Source organism: Rhinoraja longicauda, chromosome 7 (genome assembly GCF_053455715.1).
Source record: "Rhinoraja longicauda isolate Sanriku21f chromosome 7, sRhiLon1.1, whole genome shotgun sequence".
Taxonomy (NCBI): Eukaryota; Metazoa; Chordata; class Chondrichthyes; order Rajiformes; family Arhynchobatidae; genus Rhinoraja; species Rhinoraja longicauda.
The window spans coordinates 2468905-2493531 of NC_135959.1; the positions used below are offsets into that span (position 1 = coordinate 2468905).

The 24627-nt window shown below is 51.9% G+C and overlaps 1 protein-coding gene across 1 annotated transcript in view; it reads left to right on the top strand.

Moving 5' to 3' along the window:
- The window catches only part of atg16l2 (ATG16 autophagy related 16-like 2 (S. cerevisiae)), a 53763-nt gene that overhangs the window by 23013 nt on the left and 6123 nt on the right, over window positions 1-24627 (top strand). Inside the window, exons 8-16 of the mRNA XM_078402916.1 lie at window positions 648-710; window positions 2677-2770; window positions 3712-3817; window positions 6808-6878; window positions 7901-7972; window positions 10319-10439; window positions 13946-14051; window positions 15768-15917; window positions 17086-17133. Of these exons, the coding sequence (XP_078259042.1) occupies window positions 648-710; window positions 2677-2770; window positions 3712-3817; window positions 6808-6878; window positions 7901-7972; window positions 10319-10439; window positions 13946-14051; window positions 15768-15917; window positions 17086-17133 (831 nt within the window). The remainder of the gene's footprint in view (window positions 1-647; window positions 711-2676; window positions 2771-3711; window positions 3818-6807; window positions 6879-7900; window positions 7973-10318; window positions 10440-13945; window positions 14052-15767; window positions 15918-17085; window positions 17134-24627) is intronic.

Here is a 24627-nt window from a genome sequence, read left to right on the forward strand (position 1 = left end):
GTCAGGGGGTATGGGGAGAAGGCAGGAACGGGGTACTGATTGAGAATGATCAGCCATGATCACATTGAATGGCGGTGCTGGCTCGAAGGGCCGAATGGCCTCCTCCTGCACCTATTGTCTATTGAGAGAGTCAAGAGTGATTTATTGTCATGTGTCCCAGATATAACAATGTCGTTCTTACTTGCAGCAGCACGACAGGACATGGAAACCTGGTACATCGTAAATAATATAATGAACGAGAACAAATAGTCCAGTGTGTGTGTATCTCCACATACATGTTGATAGACAATAGGTGCAGGAGTAGGCCATTCGGCCCTTCGAGCCAGCACCACACTAGGGCCCTGTACAACTGCAGAAGGACCTCTTTGCTCCTATACTCAACTCCTCTTGTTATGAAGGCCAACATTCCATTGGCTTTCTTCACTGCCTGCTGTACCTGCATGCTTCCTTTCAGTGACTGATGCACTAGGACACCCAGATCTCGTTAAAAAATATAATATATATATCGGCGAGACCAAGCGCAGGCTCGGCGATCATTTCGCTCAACACGCTGAACTCCTCATAAATCTTCTCTGTACGCTTTCCGGCTTGACTCCTGATAAAGCCAGCAACCACTAACCTCGCCTCGCCTCGCTTGTCGTTTACAGGTCAGCTTCCTTCAGCCTTCCAGCCCAGCACAAGTTCCTGCAGTCTGTTAAAGGAATCTTCAGGTACGTACGTACACCTCCGACCTCGGCCAGCAGTGGGGGATCTCAACACACTGCCTCCTAATCACCAAACGTGTCGTCAAGAGTCGAGTGGAAACATAGAAACACAGAAAACAGGCGCAGGAGGCGGCCATTTGGCCCTTCGAGCCAGCACCGCCATTCATTGTGATCATGGCTGATCATCCACAATCAGTAACCCGTGCCTGCCTTCTCCCCATATCCCTTGATTCCGTTAGCCCTAAGAGCCAAATCTAACTCTCTCTAGAATACATCCAGTGAATCGGCCTCCACTGCCTTCTGTGGCGTAGAATTCCACAGATTCACAACTCTCTGGTTGAAAAAAAGTTTTTCCTCATCTCAGTCCTAAATGGCCAACCCCTTATTCTTAAACTGTGTGGCCCCTGGTTCTGGACTCCCCCAACATGGGGTACATTTTTCCTGCATCCAACCTGTCCAATCCCTTAAGAATTTTATATGTTTCTATAAGATCCTCTCTCATCCTTCTAAACTCCAGTGAATACAAGCCCCATTCGACCCATTCTTTCATCGTACGTCAGTCCCGCCATCCCAGGGATTAACCTGGTGAACCTACGCTGCACTCCCTCAATAGCAAGAATGTCCTTCCTCAAATTAGGACACCAAAACTGCACACAATACTCCAGGTGCGGTCTCACCAGGGCCCTGTTCAACTGCAGTAGGACCTCCTTGCTCCTAAACTCAAATGCTCTCGTGATGAAGGCCAACATGCCGTTAACTTTCTTCACAGGTCAGTGCGGACTCGGTGGGCCGAAGGGCCTGTTTCCGTGCTGTATCTCTAAACTACACGTGATTACAATCAAGCCATCCACAGTGTACAGATACAGGATAAAGGGAATAAATAAAGATGTAAAAGAGTGGAGTCTGGAACGAGCTGCCTGGGGTGGTGGTGGAGGCAGATAGGATTGTGGTGTTTAAGAGGCTTTTAGATGGATCTGCAGGGAATGGATACGAAAGACTGGGCTTGTATTCACTGGAGTTTAGAAGGATGAGAGGGGATTTTATAGAGACGTATAAAATTATAAAAGGACTGGACAAGCTAGATGCAGGAAAAATGTTCCCAATGTGGGGGGGAGTCCAGAACCAGGGGCCACACAGTCTAAGAATAAAGGGGAGGCCATTTAAAACTGAGTTGTGAATTTGTGGAATTCCCTGCCACAGAGGGCAGTGGAGGCCAATTCACTGGATGAATTTAAAAGAGTTAGATAGAGCTCCAGGGGCTAGTGGAATCAAGGTATATGAGGAGAAGGCAGGCACGGGTTACTGATTGTGGATGATCAGCCATGATCACAATGAATGGCGGTGGTCGTAGAAGATGTCGACTTCTCTACATCGGCGAGAACAAGCACAGGCTCGGCGATCGTTTCGCTCAACACCTCCGCTCAGTCCGCCTTAACCAACCTGATCTCCCGGTGGCTCAGCACTTCAACTCCCCCCTCCCACTCTGACCTTTCTGTTCTGGGCCTCCTCCATTGTCAGAGTGAGGCCCAGCGCAAATTGGAGGAACAGCACCTCATATTTCGCTTGGGCAGCTCACGCCCCAGCGGTATGAACATTGACTTCTCCAACTTTAGATAGCTCCTCTGGCCCTCTCTTCCCAGTTCTCCCACTGTCTTCCTGTCTCCACCTATATTCTTTCTTCGTCCCGCCCCCCTGACATCAGTCTGAAGAAGGATCTCGACCCGAAACGTCGCCCATTCCTTCTCTCCAGAGATGCTGCCTGACCCGCTGAGTTACTCCAGCATTTTGTGATATGATGAATGGCGGCTGGCTCGAAGGGCCAAATGGCCTCCTCCTGCACCTATTGTCTATGTTTCTATGGGTCACGTGCAGGCAGAGGAGGTTAGATGAACTTGGCGTCGTGTCGGGCGTGGACACTGTGGGCCGAAGGGCCTGTTCCTGTGCTGTACCTTGTTCTACGTTGCTTTCTCAGGATGCGATCCAGTGCCTCTTGTAGTGAGATTGACTGCAGTCCATCCGGGTTCTTCTCCTTCACCAGAATCCCGGCTCAGGTTCGGCACAGCGTGGTGAGTGGGGGGGGCGGGGGTGAGGGAGGGTCCACACTGTGGGGGGGAGGGGGTGAGGGAGGGGCCGCATTGTACAGAGCTTTATTTGTCATTCGGTACCAAGGTACCGAACAAAATTACATTAGCAGTCACACAAAAAAAAAGAACACAAGACACATGACCCCAACACAAACGTCCATCACAGTGACTCCAAACACCAAACACCCCTTCACTGTGATGGAGGCAACAAAACTTCCACTCTCTTCCCCACGCCCACGGACAGACAGCTCGTCCCCGAACGACCCGCACAGTCCCCGCAAGGGGATGGGAGTCCCCGCGGCCGAGCCGTATGGGGGGAGGGTCCGCACAGTGGAGGGGCGGGTATGAGGGAGCGCCGCACTGTGGGGGGGGGGGGGGGGAGGGGGTGAGGGAGGTCCGCACTGTGGGGGGAGGAAGGGGTGAGGGAGGATCCACACTGTGGGGGGGGGAGGCGGTGAGGAGGGAGGGCCGCACTGTGGGGGGGGGAGGGGGTGAGGGAGGGTCTGCATTGTGGGGGGGGAGAGGTTGAGGGGAGCGCCGCAGTGGGGGTGAGGGAGGGTCCGCACTGTGGGGGGGGGAGGGTCCGCACTGTGGAGGGGCGGGGATGAGGGAGCGCCGCACTGTGGGGGGGGGGGGAGTGAGGAGGGAGGGTCCGCACTGTGGGGGGAGGAGGGGGTGAGGGAGGATCCACACTGTGGGAGGGGGGGGGGGAGGCGGTGAGGAGGGAGGGCCGCACTGTGGGTGGGGAGGCGGTGAGGAATTGAGCGCCGCACTGTGGGGGGGGGGGGGGGGGGGAAGGGGATGAGGGAGAATCCACACTGTGGGGGGGGGAGGTGGTGAGGACGGCGCGCCGCACTGTGGGGGGGGGGGGGAGGGCGACTGTCTTCTACGGTTAATCCCTGCTCTTGCCCTTCGGCAAACAGACGGCGCATGATGGAGAGGTGAACGCGGTCAAGTTCTCCCCAAACTCCAAGATTGTTGCCACGGGAGGCAGCGACAGGAAGGTGAAGCTGTGGGCGATCGTCGGAGGTAAGATTATACCAAAGACAATAGAGCAGGACAAGATAGACCACTCGGCCCTAAAAACCGTAGTCGGTCACGGCCGCCATTTTAGTAGGCAGAAACTTGCAGAAATCGTAGTCGGTCACGGCCGCCATTTTAGTAGGCAGAAACTTGCAGGAACTGTAGTCTGTCACGGCCGCCATTTTAGTAGGCAGAAACTGTAGTCTATCACGGCCGCCATTTTAGTAGGCAGAAACTTGTAGAACCCGTAGTCGGCCACGGCCGCCATTGTAGTAGGCAGAAACCTGCAGAAACTGTTATCCGTCACGGCCGCCATTTTAGTAGGCAGAAACTTGCAGAAATCGTAGTCGGTCACGGCCGCCATTTTAGTAGGCAGAAACTTGCAGGAACTGTAGTCTGTCACGGCCGCCATTTTAGTAGGCAGAAACTGTAGTCTATCACGGCCGCCATTTTAGTAGGCAGAAACTTGTAGAACCCGTAGTCGGCCACGGCCGCCATTGTAGTAGGCAGAAACCTGCAGAAACTGTTATCCGTCACGGCCGCCATTTTAGTAGGCAGAAACTGTAGTCTATCACGGCCGCCATTTTAGTAGGCAGAAACTTGTAGAAATCCCGACATCGGTCACGGCCGTCAAACCAGCAGAAACAGTTAAAAAGAAAAATAACAAAAATCTGTGAATTGACGGATAAAATATATTTTGCATTTTTACGGTATCATCACGCGTAATTTCCCCCCCAAAACACTGATTACACTGCGAGACGCATACCGAACGACGAGGTTTTGTTTACTAAAATGGCGGCAGTTCCGCTCCTTTTTGCGTCCTACACTTCAGCGAGAAGGGCCTCGACCCGAAACGTCACCCATTCCTTCTCTCCTGAGATGCTGCCTGACCTGCTGAGTTACTCCAGCATTTTGTGACTTCGATTTGCACCAGCATCTGCAGTTATTTTCTTACACTTCAGCGAGAGGCATACCGAGCCGTGGGGGGTTTGCTTACTAAAATGGCGTCCTTTTGTGTACTACTACACTTCAGCGAGGCATAACGAACGGCGGGGTTTTGCTTACTAAAATGGCTACCGTCACGCTCCTCTGCGTACCACACCTCAGCGAGAGGCATAAAGAACCGTGGGGGTTTTGCTTACTAAAATGGCGGCCGTCCCGCTCCTTTGCGTACTACACTTCAGCGAGGCATAACGAACCGTGGGGGTTTTGCTTACTAAAATGGCGGCCGTCCCTCTCCTTTGCGTACTACACTTCAGCGAGGCATAACGAACCTTGGGGGTTTTGCTTACTAAAATGGCGGCCGCCCCGCTCCTTTGCGTACTACAAGAAAATAACTGCAGATGCTGGTACAAATCGATTTATTCACAAAATGCTGGAGTAACTCAGCAGGTCAGGCAGCATCTCGGGAGAGAAGGAATGGGTGACGTTTCGGGTCGAGACCCTTCTTCAGACACTTCAGCGAGAGGCATAACGAACCGTGGGGGTTTTGCTTACTAAAATGGCGGCCGTCCCTCTCCTCTGCGTACTACATTTCGGCGAGAGGCATAACCTACCGTGGGGGTTTGCTTACTAAAATGGCGGCCGTCCCGCTCCTTTTTGCGTGCTACTACACTTCAGCAAGAGGCATAGCGTTCGGCGGGGGTTTTGCTTACTAAAATGGCGGCCGTCCCTCTCCTCTGCGTACTACATTTCGGCGAGAGGCATAACCTACCGTGGGGGTTTGCTTACTAAAATGGCGGCCGTCCCGCTCCTTTTGCGTGCTACTACACTTCAGGCATAGCGTACGGCGGGGTTTTGCTTACTAAAATGGCGGCCTTTTGCTTACTAAAATGGCGGCCATTCCGCTCCTTTTTGCGTACTACTACACTTCAGTACGGGCGATTTCGAAGGAGTGTCTCCTCTAGTTTCTTTTGGATTCTTCTGCCTTCACTTCTGCCCACCCACTTTGGTAAGAAGAAGGGCCTCGACCCCAGAAACCTCACCCCTTCCTTCTCTCCAGAGATGTTGCCTGCCTGCCTGTCTCACTTTGCTAAGTTGTCCAATTGGCCCCCCCTCACTATCTGTTTCTGTCAGGTTCAGGCGTGGACATGGAAACCACAGAAAATAGTAGCAGAATTAGGCCATTCGGCCCATCGAGTCCCCTCTGCCTCTTTCACTATGTCTCTACAGGGCACTATATCAATAGATCATAAGGTCATATGTGATAGGAGTAGAATTAGGCCATTCGGCCCATCAAACCTACTATAGACAATAGACAATAGGTGCAGGAGGAGGCCATTCGGCCCTTCGAGCCAGCACCGCCATTCAATGTGATCAATGGCTGATCATTCTCAATCAGTACCCCGTTCCTGCCCCTCTCAACCTTCTAAATTCCAGTGTATACAAGGCTAGTCGCTCTAGTTTTTCAACATACGACAGTCCCGCTATTCCAGGAATTAACCTAGTAACCCTACGCTGCACGCCCTCAATAGCAAGAATGTCCTCCCTCAGATTCGGAGACCAAAACTGCACACAGTACTCCAGGTGCGGTCTCACTAGGGCCCTGTACAACTGCAGAAGGACCTCTTTGCTCCTATACTCAACTCCTCTTGTTATGAAGGCCAACATTCCATTGGCTTTCTTTACTGCCTGCTGTGCCTGACCCGCTGAGTTACTCCAGCACTCTGTGAAACGTCACCTATCCATGTTCTCCAGAGATGCTGCCTGACCCGCTGAGTTACTCCAGCACTCTGTGAAACGTCACCTATCCATGTTCTCCACAGATGCTGCCTGACCTGCTGAGTTACTCCAGCACTCTGTGAAACGTCACTTATCCATGTTCTCCACAGATGCTGCCTGACCCGCTGAGTTACTCCTTCGGTTGAAGCCAGCATCTGCAGTTCCTTCCTACACAGGTTGTGCGGGGTGTTGGGGAGGGGTGGAAGAGCAAGGATGTGTTGCAATGGGGTTTTTGGTCGATGCTCTCCTGATAATCTTTCTCTCACCTCTGCAAGGAACTCTTCAGGACCAGAAGACCCTGGAAGGCAGCAATGATGGGGTGACCAGCATCGAGTTTGACCCCTCTGTGAGTGAGGTGGGGGTTTGGGGAGGGGCGGGTAAAGTTTTGGGGATAGGGGAGGTAAGTTGAGGCAGCTACTGTCAAGACATTTGGATAGGATAGGTTTAGATCTTATAGAAACATATAAAATTATAAAAGGACTGGACAAGCTAGATGCAGGAAAAATGTTCCCAATGTGGGGCGAGTCCAGAACCAGGGGCCATACAGTCTCAGAATAAAGAGGAGACCATTTAAAACTGAGGTGAGAAAAAACTTTTTCACCCAGAGAGTTGTGAATTTGTGGAATTCACTGCCACAGAGGGCAGTGGAGGCCAAATCACTGGATGGATTTAAGAGAGAGTTAGATCGAGCTCTAGGGACTAGCGGAATCAAGGGATATGGGGAGAAGGCAGGCACGGGTTACTGATTGTGGACGATCAGCCAAGATCACAATGAATGGCGGTGCTGGCTCAAAGGGCCGAATGGCCTCCTCCTGCACCTATTTTCTATGTTTCTACTAATGCTATCCTACACACACTAGGACAGTTTTTAGGGAGACACAAAAAGATGGAGTAACTAAGCAGGTCAGGCAGGTCGAGACCCTTCTTCAGACCCAAAACATCACCCGACCCGACCCGACCCAACCCGAAAAAGTCTCGACCCGACACGTCACCCACTCCTTCTCTCCAGAGATGCTGCCCGACCCGCTGAGTTACTCCAGCATTTTGTGTGTACCTTCGATTTAAACCAGCATCTGCAGTATTTTGTTCCTGCACACCAGGGACAATTTTAACATTCATACCGAGCCAATTAACCTACAAACCTGCGCGTCTTTGGAGTGTGGGAGGAAACCGAAGATCTCGGAGAAAACACGGTCACGAGGAGAACGTACAAACTCCGTACAGACAGCGGTCGGGATCGAACCCGGGTCTCCGGCGCTGCAAGCACTGTGAGGCAGCGACACTACCGCTGCGCCACCTTGACTGCCCTTTGCTGTACTGCTCTCTGTTTGCTGGATAATGTTCTACTCTCTCTCTCCTGCACTCTAGGGGCTGCATCTCTTGGCTGGATCGTACGATAACACCGCGCGTCTGTGGAGCCTGAAGGACTGTGAGCTGAAGGTGCGGGAGTTTAGGTTCAGGTTTATTATTGCCTCGTGCACCGAGGTACAGTGCAAAACTTAGCTTTGCCTGCTCCAGTTTAGCTTAGTTTAGTTTAGAGATAAAGCGCGGAAACAGGCCCTTTGGAATTTAGAAGGATAATCTTATCGAAACGTTTAAGATTATTAAGGGGTTGGACACGTTAGAGGCAGGAAACATGTTCCCAATGTTGGGGGAGTCCAGAACAAGGGGCCACAGTTTAAGAATAAGGGGTAGGCCATTTAGAACTGAGATGAGGAAAAACCTTTTCAGTCAGAGAGTTGTGAATCTGTGGAATTCTCTGCCTCAGAAGGCAGTGGAGGCCAATTCTCTGAATTCATTCAAGAGAGAACTAGATAGAGCTCTTAAGGATAGCGGAGTCAGGGGGTATGGGGAGAAGGCAGGAACGGGGTACTGATTGAGAATGATCAGCCATGATCACATTGAATGGTGGTGCTGGCTCGAAGGGCCGAATGGCCTCCTCCTGCACCTATCGACCAGCGATCCCCGCAAACTAACACTATCCTACATCCCACTAGGAACAACTTATACATTTACTGAACCAAAACCAGGGGGCCACACAGTCTAAGAATAAAGGGGAGGCCATTTAAAACTGAGGTGAGAAGGAACTTTTCCACCCAGAGAGTTGAGAATTTGTGGAATTCTCTGCCACAGATGGCAGTGAAGGCCAATTCACTGGATGAATTTAAAAGAAAGTTAGATAGGGCTAGTGGAATCAAGGGATATGGGGAGAAGGCAGGTACGGGTTATTGATTGTGGATGATCAGCCATGATCACGTTGAATGGCGGTGCTGGCTTGAAGGGCCGTATGGCCTCCTCCTGCACCTATTTTCTATGTTTCAATTAACCTACAAACCTGCACGTCTTTGGAGTGTGGGAGGAAACCGAAGATCTCGGAGAAAACTCACGCAGGTCACGGGAAGAACGTACAAACTCCGTACAGACGGCGCCCGTAGTCGGGATGGAACCCGGGTCTCCGGCGCTGCATTCGCTGTAAGGCAGCAACTCTACCGCTGCGCCACCATGTCCACCCAAATCAATGCTAATCAATCAGATCAGATCAGTTAACACGAAAGATAGACACAAAATGCTGGAGTATTTCAGCGGGACAGGCAGCATCTCTGGAGAGAAGGAATGGGTGACGTTTCAGGTCGGGACCCTTCTTCAGACTGAGTCAGGGGAGAGGGGAACTAGGGATATGAACAGGTATAGAGGACAAATGAATGAAAGGTGTGAAAAGGACAAATCAAAGCCACCAACAACGATCAATTCAGTTTATTTTATTGTCACGTGTACCGAGGTACAGTGAAAAGCTTTTGTTGCGCGCTAACCAGTCAGCGGAAAGACAACACATGATTACAATCGAACCGTCCACAGTGTACAGATACAGGGTAAGGGAATAACGTTTACAAGTTCACAAGTAAAAGGAGTAGAATTAGGCCATTAGGCCCATCGAGTATACTCCGTCATTGAATCACGGCTGATCTCTGCCTCCTAATCCCATTTTCCTGCCCTCTCCCCATAACCCTTGACACCCATTCTAATCAAGAATTTGTCTATCTCTGCCTTAAAAATATCCACTGACTTGGTCTCCACAGCCCTCTGTGGCAATGAGTTCCACAGATTCACCACCCTCTGATTGAAGAAGTTCCTCCTCACCTCCTTTCTAAAAGAGCGCCCTTTAATTCTGAGGCTGTGACCTCTGGTCCTAGACTCTCCCACTAGTGGAAACATCCTCTCCACATCCACTCTATCCAGGCCTTTCATTGTGCAAGGAACGCCTGTAAAGTCCGGTCAAATTCACTGGAGTTTAGAAGGATGAGAGGGGATCTTATCGAAATGTATAAAATTAGAAAAGGACTGGACAAGCTCGATGCAGGAAAAATGTTCCCAATGTTGGGGGAGTCCAGAACCAGGGGCCACACAGTCTAAGAATAAAGGGGAGGCCATTTAAAACTGAGGTGAGAAGAAACATTTTCACCCAGAGAGTTGTGAATTTGTGAGATTCTCTGCCACAGAGGGCAGTGGAGGCCAATTCACTGGATGGATTTAAAAGAGAGTTAGATAGAGCTCTAGGGGCTAGCGGAATCAAGGGATATGGGGAGAAGGCAGGCACGGGTTACTGATTGTGGATGATCAACCATGATCACAATGAATGGTGGTGCTGGCTGGTAGGGCCGAATGGCCTCCTCCTGTACCTCTGGTTTGATTAAACCAAGGCTGCAGTGCCAGGGTTTAGCGGGTTTAGTTGGGGTTTTAAAATGTTTTCTGTGTTAATCCATTTCCCCCTCACTTGTTCTCGCTCAGCAAACGCTGTCAGGACACGGAGCGAAGGTCACGTCCGCAAAGTTCAAGTTCTACTTACACGAGGCGGTGACAGGAAGCCACGACCGGACACTGAAGATCTGGGACCTCAACAAACCCGCTTGTGAGTGAGTCCCCGAGTCACGGGGTCACGGGGTGCATATGGTCAAAGCGTCACAGAGTCACAGTGTCATAGAGTCACAGAGACAGAGGGTCATAGAGTCCCAGAGACATAGAGTCACAGAGTCACAGAGACACAGAGTCACAGAGACAGAGGGTCATAGAGTCACAGAGACAGAGGGTCATAGAGTCACAGAGACAGAGGGTCATAGAGTCACAGAGACAGAGGGTCATAGAGTCCCAGAGACATAGAGTCCCAGAGACATAGAGTCACAGTGTCATAGAGTCACAGAGACACAGAGACACAGAGACACAGAGTCACAGAGACACAGAGACACAGAGACACAGAGTCACAGAGACACAGAGACACAGAGACACAGAGACACAGAGTCATAGAGACACAGAGTCACAGAGTCACAGAGACACAGAGTCACAGAGACACAGAGTCACAGAGTCACAGAGACACAGAGTCACAGAGTCACAGAGACACAGAGACACAGAGACACAGAGACACAGAGTCACAGAGTCACAGAGACACAGAGTCACAGAGACACAGAGTCACAGAGACACAGAGACACAGTCACAGTGTCAGAGTCACAGAGACAGAGGGTCATAGAGTCCCAGAGACATAGGGTCCCAGAGTCACAGAGACACAGAGACACAGTCACAGTGTCATAGAGTCACAGAGACAGAGGGTCATAGAGTCCCAGAGACATAGAGTCACAGAGTCACAGAGACAGAGTCAAAGAGACACAGAGTCACAGATAGGGTCAGAGAGACATAGAATCATAGAGTCACAGAGTCACAGAGACACAGAGAGACACAGAGAGACACAGAGACACAGAGAGACACGGTCTTAGAGGCTCAGTCATAGAGACAGTCTTAGAGTCACAGTCTTAGAGTCTTAGAGTCACAGTCTTAGAGACATAGTCTTAGAATCTTAGTCTGAGAAACATCGTCTTAGAATCTTAGTCTTAGATACAGAGACATAGTCTTAGAGTCTTAGTCTTAGAGTCAGAGACTTAGTCTTAGAGATAGTCAGTCTTAGAGTCTTAAAGACATTGAGTTTTGGAGTCAGTCTTAGAGTCAGTCTTAGAGTCAGTCATAGTCATAGAGATAGAGCCCTCGAGACATAGAGACATCAAGGGATATGGGGAGAAGGCAGGCACGGGTTACTGATTGTGGATGATCAGCCATGATCACAATGAATGGCGGTGCTGGCTGGATGGGCCGAATGGCCTTCTATGTTTCTATAAAGGAAACAGGCCGTTGTTGGCTGTTTGTTGGGTGAGAACGAGAAGCTGGTGCGACTTGGGTGGGGGAGGGATGGGGTTACCTGAAGTTGGAGAAGTCAATGTTCATACCGCTGGGGTGTGAGCTGCCCAAGCGAAATAATGAGGTGCTGTTCCTCCAATTTGCGCTGGGCCTCACTCTGACAATGGAGGAGACCCAGGACAGAAAGGTCAGTGTGGGTAGACACAAAAAAGCTGGAGTAACTCAGCGGGTCAGGCAGCAACTCTGGAGAGAAGGAATGGGTGACGTTTTGGGTCGAGACCCTTCTTCAGAGTGACCCGAAACGTCACCCATTCCTTCTCTCCAGAGATGCTGCCTGTCCCGCTGAGTTACTCCAGCATTTTGTGTCCGTCCGCAACAGTATTATCGTAAGCACGACACACTGGAGCCCACCACCAATCCCCCCAGGCGTTGACCCCGTGGGCATCGCGCGTTTCCCTCTCCAGAGACACGTATAAGACGTTGTATAAGACGTTGGTGTGACAGCATTTAGCATATTGTGTTCAGTTCCGGGCGCTGTGTTGTAGGAAAGACTAGACCAAGTGGACTCGTAGGGCCCAAACCCCTCCTGCATTGGTGCAGCACCCTCTCCTCCCCCCCCCCCCCTCCTCCCCAGTCGAGGGTCTTGCCCGGGTCAGCTGCCTACCCCTCCTCCAGGTTTAATCCGTGCCCGCTTGTCGTAGAGTCATAGAGTGATACAGCGTGGAAACAGGCCCAAACCTGTCCTATCCATGTACCCGTCCAACTGTTCCTTAAACGATGGGATAGTCCCAGCCTCAACTACCTCCTCTGGCAGCTCGTTCCATACACCCACCACCCTCTGTGTGAAAAAGTTACCCCTCAGGTTCCTATTAAATCTTTCCCCCCTCATTTTAAACGATGTCCTCTGGTCCTCGATTCCCCTACTCTGGGCAAGAGACTCTGTGCATCTACCCGATCTATTCCTCTCATGATTTTGTACACCTCTATAAGATCTCCCCTCATCCTCCTGCGCTCCATGGAATAGAGACCCAGCCTACTCAACCTCTCCCTGTAGCTCACACCCTCTAGTCCTGGCAACATCCTCGTAAATCTTCTCTGAACCCTTTCAATCTTCTCTGAACCCTGTAACACGGTGCCCAGAACTGAACACAATACTCTAAATATGGCCATCCCCTTGGTGAACTTAGGCAATAGGTGCAGGAGGAGGCCATTCGGCCCTTCGAGCCAGCACCGCCACTCAATATGATCATGGCTGATCATCCACAATCAGTACCCCGTTCCTGCTTTCTCCCCATATCCCTTGATTCCATTAGCCCTAAGAGCTTAATCTAACTCTCTTGAAAATGTTCAGTGAATTGCCCTCCACTGCCTTCTGTGACAGAGAATTCCACAGATTCTCAACTCTCTGGGTGAAAAGGTTTTTCCTCATCTCAGTCCTAAATTCTTAAACTGTGTGACCCCTGGTTCTGGACTCCCCCAACATGGGGAACATTTTTCCTGCATCAAGGTGCAAGAGACTCAAGAAGGGTCTCGACCCGCGAAACGTCACCCATTTCTTCTCTCCACAGATGCTGCCTGACCCGCTGAGTTACTCCAGCACTCTGTGAAACGTCACCTATCCATGTTCTCCACAGATGCTGCCTGACGGGCACAAAATCAGCCATGATCACATTGAATGGCGGTGCTGGCTCGAAGGGCCGAATGGCCTCCTCCTGCACCTGTTGTCTATTGTCTAAAATGCTGGATGGAGTGAGAAGAAACTTTTTCACCCAGAGAGTTGTGAATGTGTGGAATTCTCTGCCACAGAGGGCAGTGGAGGCCGATTCACTGGATGAATTTAAAAGAGAGTTAGATAGAGCTCTAGGGGCTAGCGGAATCAAGGGATGTGGGGAGAAGGCAGGCACGGGTTACTGATTGTGGATGATCAGCCATGATCAAAATGAATGGTGGTGCTGGCTCGAAGGGCCGAATGGCCACCTCCTGCACCTATTTTCTTTGTTTCCATGAGTAACTCAGCGGGACGGGCAGCATCTCTGGAGAGAAGGAATGGGTGGATAATTTTTTCGTGTGGAGAACCTTGTTCAGAAACGCCACCCATTCCTTCTCACCCGAGACGCTGCCTGACCCGCTGAGTTACTCAGGCATTTTGTGTCTTCCCTGGATCTGACTGTCTCCCCTCCCCTCCCCTCCCCACCCTTCCCCTCCCCTCTCCGCCCCTCTCCTCCCCCCACCTAGGTGTGAAATCCTTGCAAGCCCCCTCCCGTTGTAGTGACGTTGTTTGTTCGAGCTATCTTGTCATCAGCGGGCACTATGACAAGACGATTCGTTTCTGGGACACCAGGTAAGAAATCCATGCATTCCCTCTTCCCCTCCTTCTCCCCCACTCTCCCCCCTCCCTCTCTCGCTCCCTCCCTCCATTTTCTGTCATTCCCCTCGGCTCCTGACTTATCGAGAACTGATCTACTGGTGCGGTCTGGACATTCAGAAATTGGAGCGGCACGGTGGCGCAGCGGGTAGAGCTGCTGCCTCACAGTGCCACAGAACCGAGTTCATAGAAACACGGTGCCCGGAACTGAACACAATACTCTAAATATGGCCTTCCCCTTGGTGAACATAGGCAATAGGTGCAGGAGGAGGCCATTCGGCCCTTCGAGCCAGCACCGCCATTCACTGTGATCATGGCTGATAATCCACAATCAGTAATCCGTGCCTGCCTTCTCCCCATATCATATCATATCATATCATATACATACAGCCGGAAACAGGCCTTTTCGGCCCAGCGACCCCCGTACATTAACACTATCCTACACCCACTAGGGACAAAAAATTTTTTTAACATTTACCCAGTCAATTAACCTACATACCTGTACGTCTTTGGAGTGTGGGAGGAAACCGAAGATCTCGGAGAAAACCCACGCAGGTCACGGGTAGAACGTACAAACTCCTTACAGTGCAGCACCCGTAGTCAGGATCGAACCTGAGTCTCCGGTGCTGCATTCGCTGTAAAGCAGCAACTCTACCGCTGCGCTACCGTGCCGCCCTTGATTCCACTAGCCCCTAGAGCTCTATCTAACTCTCTTTTAAATTCATCCAGTGAATTGGCCTCCACTGCCCTCTGTGGCAGAGAATTCCACAAATCCACAACTCTCTGGGTGAAAAAATTCCTTCTCACCTCAGTTTTAAATGCCCCTCCCCTTTATTCTTAAGACTGTGTGGCCCCTGGTTCTGGACTCCCCCAACATTGGGAACATTTTTCCTGCATCTAGCTTGTCCAGTCCTTTTATAATTTTATACGTCTCTATAAGATCCCCTCTCATCCTTCTAAGCTCCAGTGAATACAAGCCCAGTCTTTCCAATCTTTCCTCGTGTGGCAGTCCCGCCATCCCGGGGATTAACCTGGTGGTGGGAAGTTGGTGAGAACGTGAACACGGAGGATGGGACCAGGGTCTCTGGCGCTGTGAGGCAGCGGCTCTACCCGCTGCACCTGCTGTAACGAGCACCGTTGTTGTTGTTGCTTAGGGGTTGCCAACTTCCTCACTCCCAAATACGGGACAAGGTGACGTCACCGCCCCATGCCCCACGTGACCTCACCCAGCCAGCGGCCACGAGCTCCCGCTCCACCAATGGCTGCGCAACCTCCGTTAGGCGAACGCACTCGGCCCCGCTCCCTGATCACACCACGTTAGCCTACACTGTCCCGTGCCTACAGCGTCCGGGCGTACGGTCTTTGGGCCTACAGCATCCGGGCCTACAGTGTCCGGGCCTACAGCGTCCCACCCTAAAGTGTCCGGGCGTATGGTCTTTGGGCCTACAGCGTCCGGGCCTAGAGCGATAGAGCCTACGGTGTCCGGGTCTACGGCGTCCGGGCCTACAACGTCCGGGCCCACAGCGTCCAGGCCCACAGCGTCCGGGCCCACAGCGTCCGGGCCTACAGCGTCCTGGCCTAATACGGGCCAAGGGCGGTTCCGGACGGGACAAGCCAATTCAACCCAGTGTACGGGACGTCCCGGCTAGCTAACACGGGATGGTTGGTGACCCTACTGTTGCTGCCCCTCAGGTCGGGGGTGCAGACGGACGAGCTGGGCCTGCTGGACAGGGTGACCTCTCTGGACATCAGCCTGGACCGCATGCAGCTTCTCAGCTGCTCCCGCGACGACACGCTGACCCTCATCGACCTGCGCATGAACCGGCAGCGGCGGCAACTCCGGTAGGAAGCTTCCGGAATGCCCACACACGGGGGGAGGTGGAGAGGGGGAATGGAGAGGGGGATAGGGGGAGGGGGGGAATGGAGAGGGGAATGGATGGGGGAATGGGGGAGGGGGAAATGGAGGAGAGGGACAAATGGAGGAGAGGGGGAAGGGGGAGGGGGGGAAAATGGAGAGGGGGAGGGGGGAAATGGAGAGGGGGAAATGGGGAGGGGGGAAATGGAGAAGGGGAAATGGAGAGATAGAGTGGATGAGAGAGGGAGTGGAGGGATGGGGTGAATGGAGAGGAGAATTAGGGGGGAATGGAGGGAAGAGGGGGGAAGTGGAAGGGAACTGAGGTGGGATGGGGATGGGGGTGTGCGGTTGTGAGGAACGGTGGGGGAAATGGGGGGGGCTGAGGGGGGTATGGAGAGGGGGATATGGAGAGATAGAGTGGGTGAGAGGGATATGGAGGGATGGGGAAGATATGGAGATGGGGGGGGGGTGAGGGGGACAGTGGAGTGGGGAATGGAGGGTTGAAGGGGGGATATGGAAGAGGGGGAAGGAAGGATGAGAGAGGGAATGGAGGGGGGAAAATCATGAGAGGAATAGATCGGGTAGATGCACAGAGTCTCTTGCCCAGAGTAGGGGAATCGAGGACCAGAGGACATAGGTTCAAGGTGAAGGGGAAAAGATTTAATATGAACCTGAGGGGCAACGTTTCCACACAGAGGGTGGTGGGTGTATGGAACGAGCTGTCAGAGGAGGTAGTTGAGGCTGGGACTACCTGCCCCCAGTGTGTGTCGGGTAGTGTTAGTGTGCAGGGATCGCTGGTCGGTGCGGACTCGGTGGGCCGAAGAGCCTGTTTCCTCAATCTATCTCTGAACTTAGAAGACATTTGGTTCAGAAACATGAACAGGTATACGACAGGTTTAGACAATAGACAATAGGTGCAGGAGTAGGCCATTCGGCCCTTCGAGCCAGCACCGCTGGTTTAGAGGGATATGGGCCAAACGCAGGCAGGTGGGACTAGTGTAGATGGGGCTAGTTGGTCGGTGTGGGCGAGTTGGGCCGAGGGACCTGTTTCCACGCTGTGTCCCTCTGTGTTCATTTAGTGTCAGTGATGGCGATGGGCTTTGCCCAGTGGTCGAGGGAGACTTGTCTCAAACAACCTGAACTCTTTCTTTCCAGGGCAGAGGGCTTCAAGTGTGGCGCCGACTCGACTAAAGCGATCTTCAGGTGACTGGATCTTGATGGTGTCAACTAGGGGCTGCCAACTTCCTCACTCCCAAATACGGGACAAGGTGACGTCACCGCCCCGCGCCCCACCTGACGTCACCCAACCAGCAGGCCACGTGCCTCCGCTCCACCAATGGCGGCCGCCCGGGCCGGGAGGCGGATTGCTACGCAACCTCCGTTAGGCGGCGCCCGGGCCTCCGGGCCTACACTGTCTGGGCCTACTGTGTCCGGGCCAACTCTGTCCGGGCCTACACTGTCCGGGCCCACACACTGTCCGAGCCCACACACTGTCCGGGCCCACACAGTGTCCGGGCCCACACAGTGTCCGGGCCCACACACTGTCCGGGCCCACACAGTGTCCGGGCCCACACAGTGTCCGGGCCCACACAGTGTCCGGGCCCACACAGTGTCCGGGCCCACACAGTGTCCGGGCCTACACACTGTCCGGGCCCACACAGTGTCCGGGCCCACACACTGTCCGGGCCCACACAGTGTCCGGGCCTACACACTGTCCGGGCCTACAGTCCGGGCCTACACAGTGTCCGGGCCTACACAGTGTCCGGGCCTACACAGTGTCCGGGCCTACACTGTCCGGGCCTACAGCGTCCGGGCCTACTGCGTCCGGGCCTACACTGTCCGGGCCTACAGCCTTCCCCGGGCCTAATACGGTTCAAGGGCGGTCCCATACGGGACAAACCAATTTAGCCCAAAATACGTGATGTCCCGGCTAATACGGGACAGTTGGCGCCCCCTATGGGCAGCGAACAGTCCTGGCGTGGGGTGAGGGGGAGGTTGTGGGGTCAGGGTTGTGCGAGAGAGAGGGTTTGCAAAAATGATCCCAGGAATGAGTGGGTTAACCTATGATGAGCGTGTGTCAGCACTGGGCCTGTACTCGCTGGAGTTTAGAAGGATGAGGGGGGACCTCATTGAAACTTACAGAATAGTGAGCAGCCTGGATAGAGTGGATGTGGAGAGGATGTTTCCACTAGTGGGAGAGTCTAGGACCAGAGGGCACAGCCTCAGAATTAAAGGGCGTACCTCTCGAAAGGAGATGAGGAGGAATTTCTTTAGCCAGAGGGCAGTGAATCTGTGGAATTCTTTGGCACAGATGGCTGTGGAGGCCACAAGTCTGGATATTTTAAAGTCAGAGACGGATAGATTCTTGATTAGTGAGGGTGTCAGGGGTTTATGGGGAGAAGGCAGGAGAATGGGGTTAGGAGGGAGAGATAGATCAGCCACGATTGAATGGCGGAGTAGACTCGATGGGCCGATTGGCCTCATTCTGCTGCTATCACGTGAATTTATGAACAGTTTAGTTGAAGAAAATAACTGCAGATGCTGGTACAAATCGAAGGTATTTATTTCACAAAATGCTGGAATGACTCAGCCGGTCAGGCAGCATCTCGGGAGAGAAGGAATGGGTGACGTTTCGGGTCGAGACCCTTCTTCCTTTATAGAGGTAGGAGGTAAAATCGGGCCGTGCGGGGCTGGGGAACGATAAGTTTGGAGGCATTTAGAGGGTAGAGCGCCGGAAATGGTGAGGTCCGTGATGGTGCTGATGATAAAGGTCTGGTGTTTGTCGGTGGGGTCACGTTCCAGGGATAAGTAGGAGGAGGTGTCTGAGAGTTGTCGTCTGGTCTAGTCTTGGTCAGCCCGCCAGACTACCACAGCACCTCCCTTGTCAGCGGGTTTGATGACTAATTTATATAGGTAGGATGTAAAATCGGGCCTTGCGGGGCTGTTTATATAGGTAGGAGGTAAAAAGAAGGGTCTCGACCCGAAATGTCACCCATTCCCTCCTGATATACTGCCTGACCCGCTGAGTTACTCCGGCATTTTGTGAAAAAGAGTTTAGTTTCGTTTATTGTCACGTGTACCGAGGTACAGTGAAAAGCTTTTTTGTCGCGTGCTAACCAGTCATCGGAAAGACAAGACACGATTACAATCGAGCCGTTTACTGTGTACAGATGCATGATAAGGGAATAATGGGGTTGGGGGGTGGGGGGAGAGATTGATCAGCCATGATTGAATGGCGGAGTCGACTCGATGGGCCGAATGGCCTAATTCTGCTCCAAGGCCCCTGTCCCACACAAGCGATGTTTTAGGCGATTAGACTGTTGCCACACAGGGTGTCGCCTGTACGGTCGTGAGTCGTCTCCAGAGAGTCGTAGCGTCATTCTGGTCGCCGCTGGATTTTGAAGCGTTTAAAGATTTTCGGCGACTGTTGGTTTGACGCCAATGAGCGCAGCTTGACGTCTCCTGACGGGGGCGCTGTCGTAGGTGGTCGGCGGGCGACGTAGGTTGTCGCCGGTGCTGACTTCGGTGAATTCAATTGGCGACGACCTACGTCAACCGGCGACAGGTACTTGCGCCAAAACCGGAGGCCAAAATGGCGTGAAGTGTCTTCATGTTGCCGTCGCGGTCGTAGCTTGTCGTACCTTGTCGCGGTTAGACGTGGGTTGATTTCAGTTGTCGTAGGTTGTTGCCTGTGTGGTCGTAGGTTGTCGTAAGCGCGGCCGTAGGTGGACGTCCAAAGTCACGACGATTGGGTCGCCGGTTGTCGGAAGCTTGCCGTAGCTTGACGTCGACTAGGTGGTAGAATTTAGATTTAGAGATACAGTGTGGAAACAGGTTCACCGTGTCGGCGCCGCCCAGCGATCCCCGCACACTAACACTGTCCTACAACCACTGGGGACGATTTTTACATTTGCCCAGCCAATTAACCTACAAACCTGCATGTCTTTGGAGTGTGGGAGGAAACCGAAGATCTCGGAGAAAACCCACGCAGGTCACGGGGAGAACGTACAAACTCCGTACAGACGGCGCCCGTAGTCAGGATGGAACCTGGGTCTCCGGCACTGCATTCGCTGTAAGGCAGCAACTCTACCGCTGCGCCACCGTAGCTTGTCGTAGACATTGTCTTGGGGGGGGGGGGGTCCAGTTGCCAGTTTTTCGGCGACCTGCTACGACTATTCCAGTTGCCTAAAAAATCGCCTACGTGGGACAGGCCCCTTATGAACTTTACAGATACAACGCGGAAACGAACCCTTCAGGGATCACAGTACGGTTTGCAAATAGAAACATAGAAAATAGGTGCAAGAGGAGGCCATTTGGCCCTTCGAGCCTGTACGCACCGCCATTCATTGTGATCATGGCTGATCATCCACAATCAGTAACCCGTGCCTGCCTTCTCCCCATACCCCTTGATTCCACTAGCCCCTAGAGCTCTATCTAACTCTCTTTTAAATCCATCCAGTGAATCGGCCTCCACTGCCCTCTGTGGCAGAGAATTCCACAAATTCACAACAAATTCTCTGGGTGAAAAGCTTCCTTCTCGCCTCAGTTTTAAATGGCCTCCCCTTTATTCTTAGACTGTGTGGCCCCTGGTTCTGGACTCCCCCAACATTGGGAACATTTTTCCTGCATCGAGCTTGTCCAGTCCTTTTATAATTTTATTATACATCTCTATAAGATCCCCTCTCATCCTTCTAAACTCCATTGAATACAAGCCCAGTCTTTCCAATCTTTCCTCGTACGACAGTCCCGCCATCCCGGGGATTAACCTGGTGAACCTGTGCTGCACTGCCTCAATAGCAAGGATGTCCTTCCTCAAATTGGGAGACCAGATGGTGAACCAATAGAGGCAGCAATGAAGCTATTGTTCATAAGTTCAATTACTCTCCAACCAGCTGTTTTCCCAAAAACAATTCCAGCAAACCGGAATCTCGGCTGGTGTGAGTTCCTGCACTCCCACAGTGCAGTTTAGAAGGATGAGAGGGGATCTTATGGAAACATATTAAGGGATTGGAGAGGCTAGATGCAGGAAAGATGTTCCTCATGCTGTGGAGAGTCCAGAAAATGCTGGAGTAACTCAACGGGTCAGGCAGCATCTGTGGAGAACATGAATAGGTGACGTTTCACAGAGTGCTGGAGTAACTCAGCGGGTCAGGCAGCATCTGTGGAGAACATGGATAGGTGACGTTTCACAGAGTGCTGGAGTAACTCAGCGGGTCAGGCAGCATCTGTGGAGAACATGGATAGGTGACGTTTCACAGAGTGCTGGAGTAACTCAGCGGGTCAGGCAGCATCTCAGGAGAGAAGGAATAGGTGACGTTTCAGAACAAGGGTCTCGACCTGAAACGTCACCCATCCCTTCTCTCCAGGGATGCTGCCCGTCCCCGCTGAGTTACTCCAGCATGTTGTGCCTTTGAACCAGCATCTGCAGTTCCTTCCCGCAACATCAAGGCAAGAACTGAAATGCAGTGAATGAGAATATCCACAAGATGGTGGTCACGAGCAGTGAACGTTGGAAGACAGACACAGAGTCAAGTCATATCATATCATATCATATATATACAGCCGGAAACAGGCCTTTTCGGCCCTCCAAGTCCGTGCCGCCCAGCGATCCCCGTACATTAACACTATCCTACACCCACTAGGGACAATTTTTACATTTGCCCAGCCAATTAACCTACATACATGTACGTCTTTGGAGTGTGGGAGGAAACCGAAGATCTCGGAGAAAACCCACGCAGGTCACGGGGAGAACGTACAAACTCCTTACAGTGCAGCACCCGTAGTCAGGATCGAACCTGAGTCTCCGGCGCTGCATTCGCTGTAAAGCAGCAACTCTACCGCTGCGCTACCGTGCCGCCCTCAAGTCCATTTTATTTGTATAGCACATTTAAAAACAACCCACGTTGACCAAAGTGCTGTACATCTGATTAGGTTCCAATGGAAAAAAAATGAAACATACAGTAGCACGCAAACAGTTCACAGCGCCTCCTCAATGAGCCTCAAACGCTAGGGAGTAGAAATAGGTTTTGAGCCTGGACTTAAAGGAGTCGATGGAGGGGGCAGTTCTGATGGGGAGAGGGATGCTGTTCCACAGTCTAGGAGCTGCAACCGCAAAAGCGCGGTCACCCCTGAGCTTAAGCCTAGACCGCGGGATAGTGAGTAGCCCCAAGTCGGCCGACCTGAGGGACCTGGAGTTAGAGAGGGGGGTTAGAAGATTTTTGATGTAGGGGGGGGGAGTGTCCATTTAGGGCTTTATACGTGAATAGGAGGAGCTTGAAGTTGATTCTGTACCGTACAGGGAGCCAGTGGAGAGAAGCCAGAATCGGGGTGATGAGGTCCCTTTTACGGGTACCCATCAGGAGTCTCGCTGCGGCATTTTGGACCAGTTGCAGGCGGGACAGGGAAGATTGGCTGATCCCAGTGTATAGGGAGTTGCAGTAGTCTAGGCGGGAGGAAATGAAAGCGTGAATGATTTTTTCTGTGTCGTCGAATTGGAGGAAAGGTTTGATTTTAGCTATGGTTCGAAGTTGGAAGAAGCTGGCTTTTACCACAGCGTTGACTTGCTTATCAAATTTTAATGCAGAGTCAAATATCATGCCGAGGTTTTTGACATGCGGTTTGACTAGGCAGGATAGACTTCCAAGACTGCCTGTTATCAATTTGATGGAGTCGGGGGGGCCGAATAGGATGACCTCAGACTTGCTCTCATTTAATTGGAGGAAGTTCTGTGCCATCCAACATTTTATGTCCTCAAGGCAGTGTGAGAGGCTATTTAAATTTGACTGGTTGTTGGGTTTCAGGGGGAGGTAAAGCTGAGTGTCATCGGCATAGCAGTGGAAAGAAATGCCGTGCCTTTGAATGATTTGGCCAAGGGGAAGCATGTATAGAGAGGAGAATGGGGCCTAGGATGGAGCCTTGTGGAACTCCGCAGGAGAGGCTAGCTGGAGCAGAGGAATAACTGCCTATGTTGATGGCGAAACTCCTATCTTTGAGGTACGAAGCGAACCAGCTCAGGGCAGTGCCATCAATGCCAACCGCGTACCGGAGACGGTCAATAAGGATGGTGTGGTCCACTGTATCGAACGCTGCGCTGAGGTCGAGAAGGAGCAGGATTGCACAGTCGCCGGTGTCGATGGCGAGAAGCAGGTCGTTGTGTACCTTCAACAAGGCAGACTCTGTGCTGTGGTGGGCTCTGAAACCTGACTGGAAACTTTCCAGGATGGTGTTTTGGTGCAGGTGGGGCACTAATTGGTTTAGAATTGCCTTTTCAAGGACTTTTGACAGGAATGGCAGTTTGGAAATGGGTCTGTAGTTGCTAGGCAAGGTGGGGTCTAGGTTAGGTTTTTTCAGTAGGGGCTGGACCACCGCGTGCTTGAAACTGGTTGGAACAGTGCCAGTGGCCAGAGAACTGTTGATAATAGAGAGGATGCTGGGACCGGCTATTGCAATGACATCCTTCAGAAGGGCAGTGGGGGCAGGATCAAGGGGGCAGGTTGCAGGTTTCATAGCGGAGACAAGCTTTGCAAGGGAGGATAGAGTGACGGGTTGGAAGCAGTCCAATTTAGATGAACAGACTAGTGAGACAGCTAGGTCACGGGTGGGAGGGGAAATGTTCATTCTAATGTTCTCAACTTTGTTGGTGAAAAATTTAGCGAATTCTTCGCACTTAGCAGGGGACCCAACTAAGCTGGTACTGGGGGAGGGACATATGACAGAGGTAATTGTTCTAAATAGGACCTTGGAGTTATGAGAGTTTTTGGAAATAAGGTCGGAGAAGTATTGTGCTCTAGCAGACTTTACTGCTTCCTGGTATTTGAGAAGATTGTTTCTCAGAATTTCGAAGGAAATTTGAAGCTTGTCACATTTCCACCTCCTTTCTGATTTTCTGCACTCCCTTCTTAGGGCTTTGGTGGTGTCATTGAGCCACGGCCGACCTTTGGGCTTAGGCTTTTTCATTTTAAGGGGAGCGATAGAATCCAGGATGGAAGAGCAAGTGATATTAAATAAAGAGGCGAGATCCTCAGTGCTGAGATGGGGGGGAGAGGCCTCAATAGTGCAGATGTTGGGGGCAGCTGTGAGAGCCTCGGAGAATTTACTGGCAGTCAATGAATTTATGTCGGGGGGGTAGCGAACAGGGAGATGAGATTTTGCGGGAGATAAAGGCAGTGATGCGTCAAAAATGATAGCGCTGTGGTCCGATAGACAGGCTTCAGTAGTTTCAATGTTGTTGATTGGGAATCCGGACGATAACACTAGGTCGAGAGTATGGCCTAACTTGTGAGTGGGTCCCGTGGTGTGAAGAGTCAGATTGAAGGACTCAACCAGGTGCATAAATTCACTCACAAAAGGCTTAGTGGGACAGCAAACATGAATATTAAAGTCACCAAGAATCATGATCCGGTCAAATTTGGGCAAAATGCTAGAAATCAGATCAGCAAATTGGGTGATGAAGTCCTTATGCATTTTTGGTGGGCGATACACAAGAACAATTAAGAGGGGATAGGCTAGGCCTACTTTAATTAGTTGCACCTCGAAACTGGAGAAATGATCAGCGTTCAGGAGGCGGCAGTTGAAATGTTTCTTAAACACAGTGGCTAAGCCCCCACCGCGTCCGGAGAGCCTAGGCGAGGTGAAGAAGTTACAGTTATCAGGACAGAGTTCCACGAGTGGAGCAAGCTCACCAGGGTTAAGCCAGGA